The sequence below is a fragment of the Hemiscyllium ocellatum genome, chromosome 47 (genome assembly GCF_020745735.1).
Source record: "Hemiscyllium ocellatum isolate sHemOce1 chromosome 47, sHemOce1.pat.X.cur, whole genome shotgun sequence".
In the NCBI taxonomy this organism is placed as follows: domain Eukaryota; kingdom Metazoa; phylum Chordata; class Chondrichthyes; order Orectolobiformes; family Hemiscylliidae; genus Hemiscyllium; species Hemiscyllium ocellatum.
Window position 1 is genome coordinate 11,947,900 of NC_083447.1, and position 15,280 is coordinate 11,963,179.

Sequence of the window (15,280 nt, forward strand, 5' to 3'; positions counted from 1 at the left end):
AGAAGTTCAGAGGTAATTTATGGAAGAATTTTCTCAACCAGATGGTGGTGAGTGTCTGGACCTCACTGCCTAAAATGGATAGAGATTGGGTTTTAGATTAGATGAGAAACTTGAAAGGGTTCAGAAAAGATTTACAAGGATGTTGCCAGATTTGGAGGATTAGAGCTATAGGGAGAGGCTGAACAGGCTGGGGCTGTTTTCCTGAGGAGTGACCTGATTGAGGTTTACAAAATCATGAGGGGCACGGATAGATAAATAGACAAAGTCTTTTCACTGAGGTGGGGGAGTCCAACTAAAGGGCATAGGTTTAGGGTGAGAGGGAAAAGACATAAAAGAGACCTAAGAGGCAACTTTTTCACACAGAGCATGGTACGAGTATGGAATGAGCCGCCAGAGGAAGCGGTGGAGGCTGGTACAATTACAACATTTAAAAGTCATCTGGATGGGTGGATGAATAGGAAACTTTGGATGGATATGGGCTGGGTGCTGGCAGGTGGGACAAGATTGGGTTGGGATATCTGGATGGCATGGACGGGTTGGACCAAAGGGTCTGTTTCCATGCTGTACATCTCTATGACTCTACGGGAACCATCACAACATTTAAAAAGCATTTAGGTGTACACTTGATTTGCCACAGCATACAAGACTACAAGCCAAGGGCTAGGAGATGGGGCTAGGGTATATGTGTGCCTGGTGACTGGTGTGGACACGAAGGGCTGGAGCTGTCTTTCCATTCTATATGACTCCAAGTGCTGATAAGTGGTGCAGACAATGATGGGATGAATGGTCCCTTCAATTGCTGTAACACTCTACGACTGTGTGCTTAACGACTGACACAAGCATGATGGGCCAGATGGACTCTTTCTGTGCTGTAACACTCTGTGTCTCTGTGTGCTTGATAATTGGCATGGACATTATGGGCAAAAGGTCCCTTTCCATGCTGTAATACCACATGCCTCTGTGCACTTGATGACCAGCACAGTCACGATGGGCTGAAGAGCCTCCTTTTGTGCTGGAATATTGACTCTGCGTGGTTGATGACTGCTGTGGAAGCTATGGGCTGAATGGCCTCTTTTTGGGCTGTAATACCGTTTGTCAAGCATAGGCGTCGTCGTTGTCATCCCGCCTGCGCAGTAGGTGCCGATGATGCGAGTGGGTGGGGCGATCGGTGCGGGTAATCACGTGCGTCCAGCGCGGCAGTTGATTGGTGAAGAGCAGACGGCAGCTACGCCGTAGTGCGCAGGCGCGGCGTTTGCCCCTCCCCCACCCCCGGCCGTTGGGGTCGAAGCCAGAGGGGAGCGGCGGGACATTGAGAAGATGGAGTACAACGGATTTAGACAGCGTAAGTTACGTACGTGGCTTCAGTTTCTCTATAAATTCGTTGTTCACGCGACGGCGGAGGCACCAACGAAAGATTTTATTTTCCCCATTTGCGGAAAATCAGCATTAGGACAGAGACGCAGTAACTGCTGCTTTCCCCCCCCAGGACAGGGGTGGGGAATGGGTGATTCCCATAGACACCCCCACACTGAGGGAGGAATGGGTGATTCCCATAGACACCCCCACACTGAGGGTGGAATGGGTGATTCCCATAGACACCCCCACACTGAGGGTGGAATGGGTGATTCCCATAGACACCCCCACACTGAGGGTGGAATGGGTGATTCCCATAGACACCCCCACACTGAGGGTGGAATGGGTGATTCCCATAGACGCCCCCACACTGAGGGTGGAATGGGTGATTCCCATAGACGCCCCCACACTGAGGGTGGAATGGGTGATTCCCATAGACGCCCCCACACTGAGGGTGGAATGGGTGATTCCCATAGACGCCCCCACACTGAGGGTGGAATGGGTGATTCCCATAGACGCCCCCACACTGAGGGTGGAATGGGTGATTCCCATAGACGCCCCCACACTGAGGGTGGAATGGGTGATCCCCATAGACGCCCCCACACTGAGGGTGGAATGGGTGATCTCCATAGACGCCCCCACACTGAGGGAGCAATGGGTGATCTCCATAGACGCCCCCACACTGAGAGAGGAATGGGTGATTCCCATAGACAAACCCCCCCCCCCACACTGAGGGAAGAATGGGTGATCCCCATAGACACCCCCACACTGAGGGTGGAATGGGTGATCCCCATAGACACCCCCACACTGAGGGAGGAATGGGTGATTCCTATAGACACCCCCCACACTGAGGGAAGAATGGGTGATTCTACAGAAACCCCCCACACTGAGGGAAGAATGGGTGATTCCCATAGACACCCCCACACTGAGGGAGGAATGGGTCATTCCCATAGACACCCCCACACTGAGGGTGGAATGGGTGATTCCCATAGACAACCCCCCCCCACACTGAGGGAGGAATGGGTGATTCCTATAGACCCCCCCCCCACACTGAGGGAGGAATGGGTCATTCCCATAGACAACCCCCCCCCCCACACTGAGGGAGGAATGGGTGATTCCCATAGACCCCCCCCCCCCCCCCCACACACACACACACACACGAATGGGGGATCCCACAGGCACCCCCCACACCTGGAGAAGTGGGTGATCCTCTAGACACCTCTACATCTGGACAAGGGGAGGGGGTGGTGGTGGTGTGGAATGGGTGATCCCAGCGATATGCCTCTCTGGGAACAGACTGCAGACTGAGAGTTGAGATTTCCCACATACACCACCAAAGCTGATGGAGGTTGGACAAAGTGAGAACGCGATAGTCCAGCAACTTTTCCATCACACAGGGTGGTTTGTACGTGGCATGAACTGCCAGAGGAAATGATAGGTGCAGGTACAGTTACAATATTTAAAAGACATGGACAGGTACATGGAAAGGATATGTTTAGAACGACGTGGTCCAAATGCAGGCAAGTTTAATTTTAGTTTGGGAAACTTGGTCAGCATGGACGAGTTGAACCAACCGGCCTGTTTCCGTGCTGTATGACTCTCTGACTCGATCTCCGACGGGTCTATGGGTTGGGGGAGGTGATGTTGCAGAACAGAATACCTTGGTGCAAATTTTCAGAGACTCGGTGAAGTTGGATGTGCTGGATCCCCGGATTGATGATGAAAATAGGATTGGATAACATTAATTAGATTCTGAACTGGCTGACAAACATGCCAAAAACTGACAAAGCAATTAATAAGGATGGAAAATTAGTGAAAATCAACACAAAATACAATACTATGTGACTGTATCACTTCATAAAGGAATTGATGAGAATGAAAAAGTAGCCCTTGGACAAAAAAGCAACCAACATTCCTTTACTGCTGCTCAGTCAAAACCCGGGAACTCCCTCCCTATCAGCTTTCAGTGTCCCTACACCACACGGATGCAGTATCTCAAGAAGGGTCTTGCCATCGCCATCTTTAAGACTAATTAACGGGGAGGTGGGGGTGAGAAAATCTTGTGGTCATTTGATCAAGCTCAGGATGCTGATGAGGAATTGAATTTTGTCCGGAGTATTAAATTGTACTGCTTACCTGCAACAAGGCCAACTTATTCTGTTGCGCTCAATTCCAGCTGCCAAAATGAGAACAAGGGGGCAGATGCACACTACGGGAGACCCCAGTCACCTCTTTGAAGATACCAGTGGGAATCTGGACACTCCGGGACCAGGATACGAGCACAGTGGTGCAAGCTACGGCCACTCAAGGCAGGGCATCCTCAGCGACCCCATGATGTCTAACCTGGCAATGGCATACGGCAGCAGTTTGGCAAGTCAGGGGAAAAACATCGTCGGTCAAAATGTAAGCATTACGGGTTGGCAGGTCAGAATGAAATATTCTCCACACAACATAGGGGTCTGCCTCTTTACTGAACATGCTGAATACTGTACATGTCAACATGTCACTGTGAGGCGGCTCAGTGGATAGTACTGCTGCCTCACAGTGCCAGGGACCCGGGTTCAATTCCCGCCCTCGGGTGACTGATTTTGCGGAGTTTGCACATTCTCCCTGTATCTGCGTGGGTTTTCTCTGGGTGCTCTGGTTTCCTCCCACAATCCAAAGATGTGCAGGTTATGTGAATTGGCCATGGTAAATTGACTATAGTGTTCAGGGATGTGTAGGTTAGGTACATTAGTCAGAGTAAATGTAGAGGAATGGGTTTGGATGGGATACCTTTAGGGGGTCAGTGTGGCCCTACAGAGCCTGTTTCCACACTGTAGGGATTCTTTGATTCTATGATTACATGGACCTGTGCTGATAACTGACCTCAAGAACAGACCCTACACCCTGGACCTGGGTTTAACTATTCCCAGTTTGTTGTTGCTTAATTTGGTCATGCCTTCAACTTATGATATTGCACACACAGCTACTAAAATGTCCCAGCCGACTTCACAACTATCAAACAAGATTGTATATCGAGCTATAATAGATATTATAGTGACCAAATGCTTGATTAGAGATTCGTGGGGGGTCTGAACAAGGGTCACTCGACCTGATTTTTCTCCACAGATGCTGCCAGACCTGCTAGCTTTTCCAGCAATTTCTGTTTTTGTTTGTGCTTAATTAGAGAGATGTTAAACAGCATCTTGAATACCGAGAGAGGAATTAAGACACAAGCAGGTTTAGGCAGGGAATTCCAGAGCCCAGGACCAAGTTAGTCACTGGAAATCAGGTATATGCAAGAACACAGAATGAGAGGCTTACAGTGCTCTTGGAGTGTTTGGCAAGAGACATTGCAACAATAGGGATGGGTGAAACCATGGAAGGATTTGAAGGCTCGACTGAGGATTTTAGGATGAGCTATTTCCAGACTGGTAGCTAATGCAGCTCAGGAAGCAGAAAGTGACAGATGAATGGGACAGTATAAGTTGGAATGTAGGCAGCAGTGCTTTAGATGAGTTAAAGTTTCCACAATACATGTTGGGTTTAGTTCCACTTCTATCTAGTAAATTCCAGTGATGCTGTGAGTGGACGCGTGTAATTGAATACCACTTCTGTAGACTGCCAACTTTTATTTAAAAATCTGGTGAACCTGAGGAAGGGTGAGGGAGAATGAGAGGGAACCAATTGTGCTACAGTTTAAATGGAGACAGAGATGTTTCAGGATTAACCATTTTTCCATCTTAACGTAAAAGAAATGACTTGCCATTGAGGATTATACTTGAAATCAAAAGTGATCTACTGGTTTAAAATTGACATTCTGACAACTGCAGGGACAAAGGGTTTGTGTTAATAGGCCAGACAATGACAGTATTAATTGGAAGTTAGATAGCCAGTCTATAGGGAGTTACGTCCTTATCTTGAGATAGTAAGTTCGTAGATTTGTTTCAAGATGCTTCAGGATTGGCCTCAGTCATTTGAAGAACAACAGGAAATCCTTTCTTGAGATTTCACAACTACACAGCTGCTTTTATTGAGAAGGCTACTGGAAAAGAATGGAAAAGATGAGAAGCTAGAAGTGGTGGAACCCATTAGACACGCTCCAACAGTGCATCCGTGACAAAATACTATAGTAATATCCTCTGTCAGTAGGAATGCTCCGGTCATTCAGGTGGTAGTGCTTAAAATATAGCTCGATGAGATTACAGCTCTGGGGCCAGTACTGTTTAGTTTTATTATCCCTCTGTGGAATCCATCCAGGTACAGTGAACAGCAAGAGAGTAACCATGTAACAGAGGGAGGTTACACCCACGGGAGACCCCAATGTGAGCTACCTAGCATGTTCCATGTCATATCACACCTTGCCACTTACTCACTGGGATATTAAGCTCTTGGTCTGGAAGAGGACGTAACTATTTGGTGACCCACAGTACAGGGTTAGGTCTGATACCTTAGATCCTGGAGCCTCATTCGCTCTCATCTTTGTCCAGAAACCATTAGGCTCAAGATCCCAGTTGAGGTATCATTTTAAAGAGGCAATGTGTTCCATTCCTCAGTGGTAGTATTGTACAGTTTGATTTAAAGTTTTTAATATCATTGTCACCTTTTGTTCTAGATTTTGCAAATAAACCCCTTGTATGGTTCTGATAACCAGGTAGAGCAGGGTGATTGAATCATTTTTGTTGACTTCTGCAGATTGACCGATTTATTCCTGTGAGCAAATTGAAATATTATTTTGCTGTGGACACCATTTATGTGGGGAAGAAGCTGGGACTCCTCATCTTTCCCTACATGCACCAGGTAAGAGAAGGTGGCCTTTCGCTGGTGATTCGGCTTAAAGGACATTCATGGGGAAAGCAATACTCCAGAAAGTTGCACAAGTGACGCCAAGTCCCACAAGTAAATTAAAGTAAAGGCTAAAAGATAAGTCGTACCTTGAAGCTCACCAGATCATCCCATGGTGATGGGGATTCCTAAATCTTGACCGAGGAGGAGTGAGGGTTTGTGATGTTGGATTTATCCCTGTGATTTGTGTGAGATGCTGTGAACAGGTTCATGAGCCTGAACATTTCTCCGGTACAGACCTGTAGTACAATCTAGCCTCATCGCTGAAGAGACATTCTTCTAATATGTGTCCTTCACTCACTCCCCCCCCCCCCCCCCCCCCCCCCCCCATGTTAATTCATCTTGCCCTTGGATATCTCATTTAACATTCAGCCAACTGCTGTGATAAACTGGTGGTATTTTACGCCTAGCAGCAGGAAAAGTTGCTGCCAGCGCTGCGTCTTATCAGGTGGCTGGCGCTCGATAGCCTGGATAGTAAGTGGTCGACAGTGATGTACCTGAACTACGGCAGGGACATCTGAAGAAAGAGAATTTCAGCGTTGTTGCTGTACCATGGAAGGATAGACATGTGAATGTTCCTCAGTTTCACCACATTCTTGGATCTGGCTCTCATTTGTGTTGAGGGAGTATTCTTGGTGGTGTTCTTTGTACTGGTAAGGCCTGCCCTAGGTTAGCCATAGTGGGGGGCTGGAGATACCAGTTTGGGAAGGGGACAGAAGAAAAGCTAGAAGGGTGTCAATTTCCCAACAGAGAAATTTGCAGGAACAAAGAATGACTGAATTATTTTGAAGCATGAGGAGACGATACAGTCTCTCGAGCCTGTTTCACCATTTGGGATGGTTGACCTGCAACCTAACTCCATATACCCATCTTTGCCCCTTATCTTTTAATATCCTTGGATAATGAAAATCTATCAATTGTAGTTTTTAAGTTAATGATTGATCCATCATCCACTGCTGTTTGCAGAGGAGAGTTCCAAGTACCACTCTGCACATTTAGAAGGGTTTCCAAATTGTGCTTCTGAAAGGTTTGGTTCACATTTCGTTGAGAGAAATAGTTTCTCCAAATATACTCCATCTGTTCCCCTTGATATCTCGGATACGTTTGAAATCTTAACTTTCTAAATTCCAAATTATACTTTGTATAATCTCTCCTCATAATATAGTCCTTGGAGTTCAACTAACATTCTGGGAAATCTACGCAGCTCTTCAAAACCAATACATCCTACTGAAGGTGTACTGTCTGGAATGTTCTCCATACAGACACTTTTGAAAGTAATGATCTCTGAGCAATGCGAGTAGGCTGGACATCAGTGTACCTCTTCCTGCAGTGAGATAGAGGAAGTTTTTCCTGTTCAGCTTACAGCGGTTATGCAATGAATGCTATCTAAAAGATTGATGATTAAGCTCTTTGTTGACAGAATTGGGAAGTGCGATACCAGCAGGACAGTCCTGTGGCCCCTCGGGTTGAAGTGAATGCTCCTGATTTGTATATTCCAGGTAGGGTCACCTCTATGATAATCAGTGCTACCAATAGTATTAATTGTCACTGTGACAGACAAACCTACTACTGTGGATTTTACCGATAGTCTTTGTGAATCACTTCCTGATGGTGGACACATTTATTACCTCCTGACCAGTATAAGTAAAGCCTACAATAGTGTGAAGCTGCGTTTGTTTTGAACTGTAGATTTTAAAACATTATCCAGCAAAGTTTCCTGAGATTTCCACTTCAGGTCAAATTATAAACAAGCTTTGGAGTTACAGCTCTTTGTGGGCTGGACACTCTGATATTTTCATGTCTGGCAATATGTCTGCATTAGTTAACTATGTACAATTTTGTAACCGATCTCAGTCTTCCCACCTCACCCCTCGTGTAGTTTCCAATGGGAGCCATGGAAGGTAACCAGGAGCCTTGGTTGCTTCATTCTCTCTGAGTTTTAATATTTCCATTATAAAACGGGCATGAAATCCATTAACATGCCACAAACCAGAAATAGAAAGTGGGTCCCTTTTAATCAGGACAGCTCTGACAGCATATGTGACAGAACATTTCAAGTATAGTGGTAGTGTCACTGGACCTGTAATCCAGAAGGTCATTGTGATGCTCTGGCGCTGTAGGTTCAAATCCAACCATATTAGCTGGTAAACTGTAAGTTTACATTAAATCCAATTAACAAATCTAAAATGTGAAGTTAGGCTGATTGCAGGTGATTATTAAGTTGCCAAGCAAGATCATTAAATATTGTTGCTTAACTTGCGATAATAATGTTAATTCTGTGCAGGATTGCTATGCTATTCTGTTATGGCCATTTCTCTCTCTCTCTCTCCAGCAATGGCGTTCATCACATATTTATTGGTAGCTGGGTTTGCTCTTGGAACTCAAAGCAGGTGAGAACTCTTTTGTTGGAATATTCACATGATCGCTCAGCGCTTCACCTGCTTTCCATTCTAACCAAGAGTAATAGTGGGTATGTTTCACTAGATTGGCCTTTGTGATTCAATATAATTTGTCTTTAATTTTTTTGTAATCAAGGACAGAACATTGGCACTGAAACAGAATTTGCTTGCCATAGGTCATCACAAAGTGCTTTTGAATCAATTACAGGTCTTCAGGAGTACCTTTTAATATGGAGAATGCAGCAGCTAATATGTGCACAGCGAGCCCCTACAACAAGTCAGAGATGACCCATTTCTCGGTGTTGTTAGTTGAGGATGATATGTTGGTCTAGTCACAAGGGGAACCCCCCACCCCCCAAAAAAAATACTACATAGGTTGTTTTGTGTCCAGCTGAGAGGGCAGTTTAGGTCTTGGTTCCATGGATCATCCTAAAAACAGTACCTTCAACACTACCGAACTCTATTGGTTCTGCACTGGAACATCAGCTTGAATTCACACAGATGACAGGAGCCAAAATCAAAACAAAAGGTCTGAAGCTTTTTGTACAAGAAATTATATGCATATTGTAACGCACAAAGTGGTAAAAAAATTTCAATGCAAGGGGTCAGAGATCATGGTGTTTGTTTGTGCTCTGTGGTGATATGCGTATACCTCTAGCTGGGTGGAATTGTACAAAAATGGTGAGGTCAATGTAGTTAGACTTATTTCTGAACTCGAGACCTAACAGCCACCTGAACTAGCCAGAATTCTGACTTGACAGCATATTATCATGGAACCGAATACAAACTTTACAAAACTTCAGTGGTAGGGTAGGGAAGGGATTGGGAGGAAGAGAGAGGTCGAGAAGAAAGCAGGTGTGGGAGGAGAGGACAATATTTTTATTGAGTTGATTTTGGTGCCTTTTAAAAATAGTGACCCCTGACTCTGAAATCCTTCATTCTTGGACATCCTGATTTTCACCAGGGCCTTTTAAGAATGCCAACATGGCTTATCTGGCCAGCACTGTTGTGGAGACAGACAATAGCCTACGCCTATGCAGTTTTAATGGTGACGGGCCAGGTATTTAAAGGCTAGTGGTGTTATGGACTAAGCCAGACCACTCAAAACATTCTTAAGCAGACAGCCCAGACCATAACTTTGCAACTTGTTTCGGTAAGTGTACAGTGAAAATTACCCGGAGTAAGTTAGCGAGATGGAGTACTAGATTTTAAAACAGACAAAAGTTTATTCACAAAATTACACAATGAAACACACAGAACAGAATAAAGAACCCCCCCCACCCCCAGAACTCAATCTATCCAAACTAAACTTAATTATGCTGTTCTGAATATGCAAAGCAGTCCCATTAAACAAATTCCCTTTAAAACCCAGTATAAATGGAACACGCTTACAGGTAGAAGTTGAAGGGCAGAAAGAGAGAGAGTTCCACATAGCTCCCTGTTGAACTTCCAACCAGTTCAAGACTGAACTAAAACTGCTCAGCTCAGCTAGAGAACTGTCCACTCCCTTTTCTTTATACAGGTCAGTTCGAAAACATGACCACTTTGGTCTGAAATCTCATCTGTTTACATATAATAGAAAAGGTTTCTCAAAAGACTTTTCATCTCTGTACCAAACCAGACTGTTCAGAATCCGGCCCGGTTTATTACTCCTCTGAGAAAAATCAAGGACAGAGTCTCCTGGAGCCAAGGAACAGCTTTTAGAATAAAAAGGAACTAACTTTGTGACAGTGGTTTGTAACCCAGCAGAGATGTCCTGAACCAAAAGCTGCCTGAAGGAACATTCTGGAAGTTCAGAAGGTCCTCTTCATATCCCCCATGTGAAGCTATAGCGCTTACATGCCCACTTATCCAATATAACTGCAGAGCAGCAATGAACCCTGGGTGATAGTTGAATTAAGAAAGTGCTGGCAAAACTCAGGACTGGCTGCATCTGTGGAGGGAGAGATAGAGTTAACGTTTCAAGTCCAACACATTTCTTCTTTGGAATTTCCCTCCAACCTCAGCAATGAAAATCTCACTTCTCGATCTGGTACTTCCCAAGATGGGTGTGTGAAGCTGGACCATTTTCCAGCAGTGGTTACCTGTCCCAAGAAACTGCACATTGAATAAAGCAAACAGTTTAAAAGACTTACTGGGTGTAAGAAGCACATATCCTCTATCTTTCTCCCCCCCCCTCTCTCTCTCTCTCTGTCTCACACCCCTTACTCTTGAGGATTTTATTTTATAGTTACTTCTGGGACATGAGCGTCCTGGCTGGCCATATTTTATTGCTGACCCTAGTTGCCCTTGACAAGGTAATGATGAGCTACCTTCTTGAACTTCTGTAGGCCGCATGCTATAAGTGACAGTGGCCAACATCCAGCCTCAATAGAGCACGTGGAGAATGAGGCATTTCTTAGGGCCCTGTCTTGGCAGTTTGTGGGGGACAGAGAGAGAGAGAGAGAGAGAGCAGTAGATGCCATTCCCCAAGCAGCCATGAATAAATTGGAGAAGCAGCTTTTGATTCTTCCCACCCTAGCTGATCCTCCAGTCAGAGTTGTGCACTGAGTTCCTGCTGTCACTGAATACAGACCTGTAATTCTTTTAAAATGCAGTTAGGAAGATTGGAATAGTTATTTAAAATGGTGTATTTGCAAGACCCAAATGGCAGAGGTCTTTCATCTGTGTTGTTGTCTCAGGACTTGGTTATGAGAACTGTTACCCACTTGAGTCAGAGCTGAGGAACTTTCTTTTTCAAGCATTTCTTCTATTTGTCATTCTTTATTGTGCTTATTCATTTATGTTCATCCTTCCACTCTCAAATAACATGCCGCTAAAGAGCTCAGGGCAAGCATGTTCCAGTTTAATACATCTCCCTGGAGGGAGGAATCTTGTTGGGAGGTAATTCCGTTTGAGTGGCTGTGATTAACCAAGACTTCAAGCTTATGTTGTCAGTGCCTTACTGAGGGACATCACAACAAATAGCCATGGCAACCATATTGAAAAATTGTTCCTAGTTGTCTTCCTTTTAAACAAAATATTGTGATAGTGAGCCCAGGATAGAAATATCCTACTGTGGTTTCCAGGTAGGGTAGATGCTTACACCCACCATTCACTAACTTCCCTTCCTGCAGGTTCTCTCCAGAGGTTTTGGGGATGCAGGCCAGCTCAGCATTAATCTGGTTGATCATTGAGGTGCTTGCTATCCTGCTCAGCCTCTACCTGGTCACGGTGAATACAGACCTAACTACGATTGACCTCATTGCCTTTGCTGGGTACAAGTATGTCGGGTGAGTCTGTGATGTTATTGATTTGGTTTGTTATTGTCATGTATACCTAGTACAGTGCCAAGTTTTATGTGCAGTACAGGCAGATCATACCATTCAAAACTCGTAGATGATGGAGATGAGTGCATTTGAGGGCATCTATGTTATCGGGTTAAGTGGGTCTGCAGTCATATGTAAAATGTGACTTCTTCCCCACAGGATGATCACTGGAGTCGTGGCTGGGCTGATTTTTGGAAGAACAGGATATTACATCGCTTTGGGCTGGTGCTGCATATCAATTGTGGTATTCATGGTGGGTTTTGTTATTTAACTTTATTTCCCTGTTCACTTGATAACGAATTAATATTTGCATTGAGAGATGATGGTGTTAACGACACTGGACTAGTAATCCAGAGGCTGTAGGGACAACCTTTCAAACCTCAACCTGGCAGCTTGTGGAATTTCAATTTGATTAATAAATATAGTTTTTTTGAAGTCAGTTCTAGAAGTGGTTCATTTGGGAGAGGATATCTACCATCCTTACCCTGTCGTCCTGAGACGCCAAACCCACATCAGTATGGTTGACCTTAATTGACCTAGCAAGCAATGTAATTTAGGAGCAGTTATTGTTGGGCCTTGTCAGTAATGCCTACATCCAATGAAAAAATAGAATAACAACAAGTAAGGAACATAAAAATCAAAGGACAAGTAGGCCATTTGGCATTTAAAGCTTGCTTTACTATTAAAAGGGAAAATTGCAGACCTGTTTGTGATTCAAATTCCAAATTTCTGTGTACTTTGTTAACCTTGAGTCTGTTGCCTAAAATTAATCTATATCCACCTTAAAAATATTCAATGACAACCCTGCACCCCACCCCCACAAACTTCCTTCAGAGCCAGAATATTCCAGGATCTCTGGGAGAAAATAAAACCCCTTGTGTCTATCCTAAAAGGGTGACCCCTGACTTTAAAATGTGTTTCCTAGATCTGATTTTTAAAAAGCCCATTTCGCCATGACCTACCTTGAGGTACTGACTCTTTAATGGTTACTATTCCAGAAAGCTAACACTCTCCCAGGGTACGATTCCAGGGATCCCTACGACCTGTGCGTTACAGAACCCCTTCTATGAATGCCTCCTGCCATCTGACCAGTTTTTGGCGTGCAATTAATAAGGATATTGAACTGTGAAGGTCCATTCAACTGATTCTGACTTTATCTGACAACACTGCCTAACCCATGGGCACTGAGGCTAACTAGTTAACTGTTGCCACCTTGGCACTGACCTTCCTGATGTGGGCAGTACAAAATAATTGGATAGTGCACATGGCATCTGTAGATCCCTGACTTTCAAATACATGTTTTTCAGATTCGAACATTGAGACTGAAGATTCTATCTGAAGCTGCAGCTGAAGGAGTTCTGGTGCGAGGCACGAGGAATCAGCTACGCATGTACCTAACTATGGCGATTGCCGCAGTGCAGCCTATATTCATGTACTGGCTGACATTTCACTTGGTCAGATAGGGAAGCCTGACAACCTCTTTGATCCCTGGAAATGAAGGTTTAGGAGGTGGGGGTTTGTTACATCTCCAATCCCCCATTGCTGGGCTGAGTGGGGGAATTGTGGGAGGGAGGGGATTGGGGTGGGTGTTTTGGGAGTGAGTGCAAGACAAGTATATTTGCCCAAGAGATTCAGACATGAGTTGGCCATCTCCCATGGTGACAATGGAGAGTGGAATCCAACTTCTTAAATGGCAGGATTGTAAAACCATCTCCACGAGTGGGAGAATGGCACTGGAGATGGGCCCATCAATGAGAGGGGCAGGTGGGTAGAGGGCAGAGCATAACTTTCCCCAAGGGCAAAAGAGGGACACGCAGGACGGGTCCATCTAACTGAAGTGGTTGGGGGGTGCTGGGTCATGGCTTCACCCTGTGCAGATATTCAGCTGCTTCCCGCTGAGCTGCCTGTATAATCTGTAAACATCAGTCCATTAGTTGTTCTGTCCGTCCCAGATAACGACTCTGATCGGAAGCACAAACTGGACATTGCTGTTGTGGGGACTTTGTACGGTCTGCATGGGAATTTTTTAAATATCTATTTATAAATGCAAGGCAAATAAAATATCAAAAATATAATATCTTGTGTAAGTTGTTGAGTTTTTATTTGCTTCTACTGAAAAAAGGAAAAATATCTGCTACTCTTGACCAGGGATCTGTTGTATCCTAGAGTTCCACAAGACAGTTGGAGACCTCCAGTGGCTTCCTGTCTCCACTATGCAGCAACTTAAGTGTTCTCATGCTGATCCTAGAACATGTCACCTTTCAGGGCTGAACTACAGACTATCACCCGGAACAGGAACTCTGAGGTCCCCAGCCACAGCTCTGCACAGGACTCGAATCAAAAACCACTGGTTGCTCCAAATTTCTTGAAGGTGAACGATTAAATCTGAGCCCATCTTATCAGGCAGTATATTTGAAATCCTAACCAGTGAACAAAATGTTTTCGATATTAAAAATTGTTTTTCTCTCTGGAGTGAAATTAGGAAACAGTTCAAAACACAAAGGGTGAAAGAAGTTTGGAAATCTCCTCTGCACTGAATATTAAAACAGGCTCATGGATAAATGTCAGGATTGATTCTTGATCTGTGCTCAGTTCCGTTCTTCATTTTATCACTTCTTGTCTCCTACCAAGTGCTAACACGGAAACAGGTACATTTCAACAGTGGAGTATCTCATTCAACTATTTTTCATTTGTAATTTCACTTAAATAGTGCATATCATATGATTCTGACCAAAGAGGAATTTACAGTCCCACTCAATCCTCAAGTCTCTACATCTACATTTTCCAACTGGTAGGGGTGTTGATATTGTGGCAGAAGTCACAACTGACCCGTTCAGACATGTTTGCAAGCAGGTGGAACTTGAACCCAAGTTTTCTGGCTCAAAGTTAGGGACACTACATAGCATTTTATCAACTTTCTTTAGAAATGCTAAGTATTATTCACACATCACCAGCTGATGTACATTATTATCTCTGATGTGATTCTAGGTCTGTGCAGCTAAAATAGCTCAGTTGAGAGAGCATTTGACTGAAAATCTGAGCCTTCATGGTACAGTGGTATGTCCTTACCCCTGAACTGGGAGGGCTGGGTTCAAGACTCACCCTTTCCATGGTATTACAATGACATGCATAGTAATAACATCTCTGAATAGGTTGATTAGAAAATAGCTTCGATTGAAGATCTAAAGATCCCTGACTCAGTATTGGGTTTTGGCAATAATTGTGCTAACACTCTAGCGCTAATTTGGCAATTGCCTTCAGCTCACAAGGTGAGGAGTGTCAGTTCCTATAGAACCTATGGGTGCAGTGGCTGTGTCCATACCTCTTGAGCCAAAAGGCCCAGGTTCAAGTAGTGTGTTGTGACATCTCTGAAGAACACATCCTGACCAGAAT

The 15,280-nt window shown here is 44.6% G+C and overlaps 1 protein-coding gene across 2 annotated transcripts; it reads left to right on the plus strand.

Moving 5' to 3' along the window:
- Nucleotides 1-1,250: 1,250 nt before the first annotated feature.
- On the plus strand, nucleotides 1,251-13,962 carry yif1b (Yip1 interacting factor homolog B (S. cerevisiae)). 2 transcript variants are annotated; one of them, XM_060856232.1, is made up of 8 exons: nucleotides 1,251-1,351; nucleotides 3,530-3,756; nucleotides 6,031-6,135; nucleotides 7,601-7,679; nucleotides 8,513-8,570; nucleotides 11,696-11,851; nucleotides 12,047-12,140; nucleotides 13,195-13,962. In XM_060856232.1, exons 1-8 carry the CDS (start codon nucleotides 1,318-1,320, stop codon nucleotides 13,348-13,350), a joined length of 909 nt encoding a protein of 302 aa, XP_060712215.1. In that variant the 5' UTR covers nucleotides 1,251-1,317; the 3' UTR covers nucleotides 13,351-13,962. The 2 variants fall into 2 exon arrangements, with proteins under 2 accessions (XP_060712215.1, XP_060712216.1); XM_060856233.1 differs by having other exon boundaries at nucleotides 1,251-1,342.
- The last annotated feature ends 1,318 nt before the right edge of the window (nucleotides 13,963-15,280 follow it).

Excerpts from the sequence above, each read along its gene's own strand:
- yif1b (XM_060856232.1), top strand. The coding sequence starts at position 1,318 with ATGGAGTACAACGGATTTAGACAGCGTAAGTTAC. Across the intron at positions 1,352-3,529 it reads ATTTAGACAGCGTAAGTTAC|CTGCCAAAATGAGAACAAGG; the intron begins GTACGTGGCTTC and ends GCTCAATTCCAG. Across the intron at positions 6,136-7,600 it reads TCTTTCCCTACATGCACCAG|AATTGGGAAGTGCGATACCA; the intron begins GTAAGAGAAGGT and ends CTTTGTTGACAG.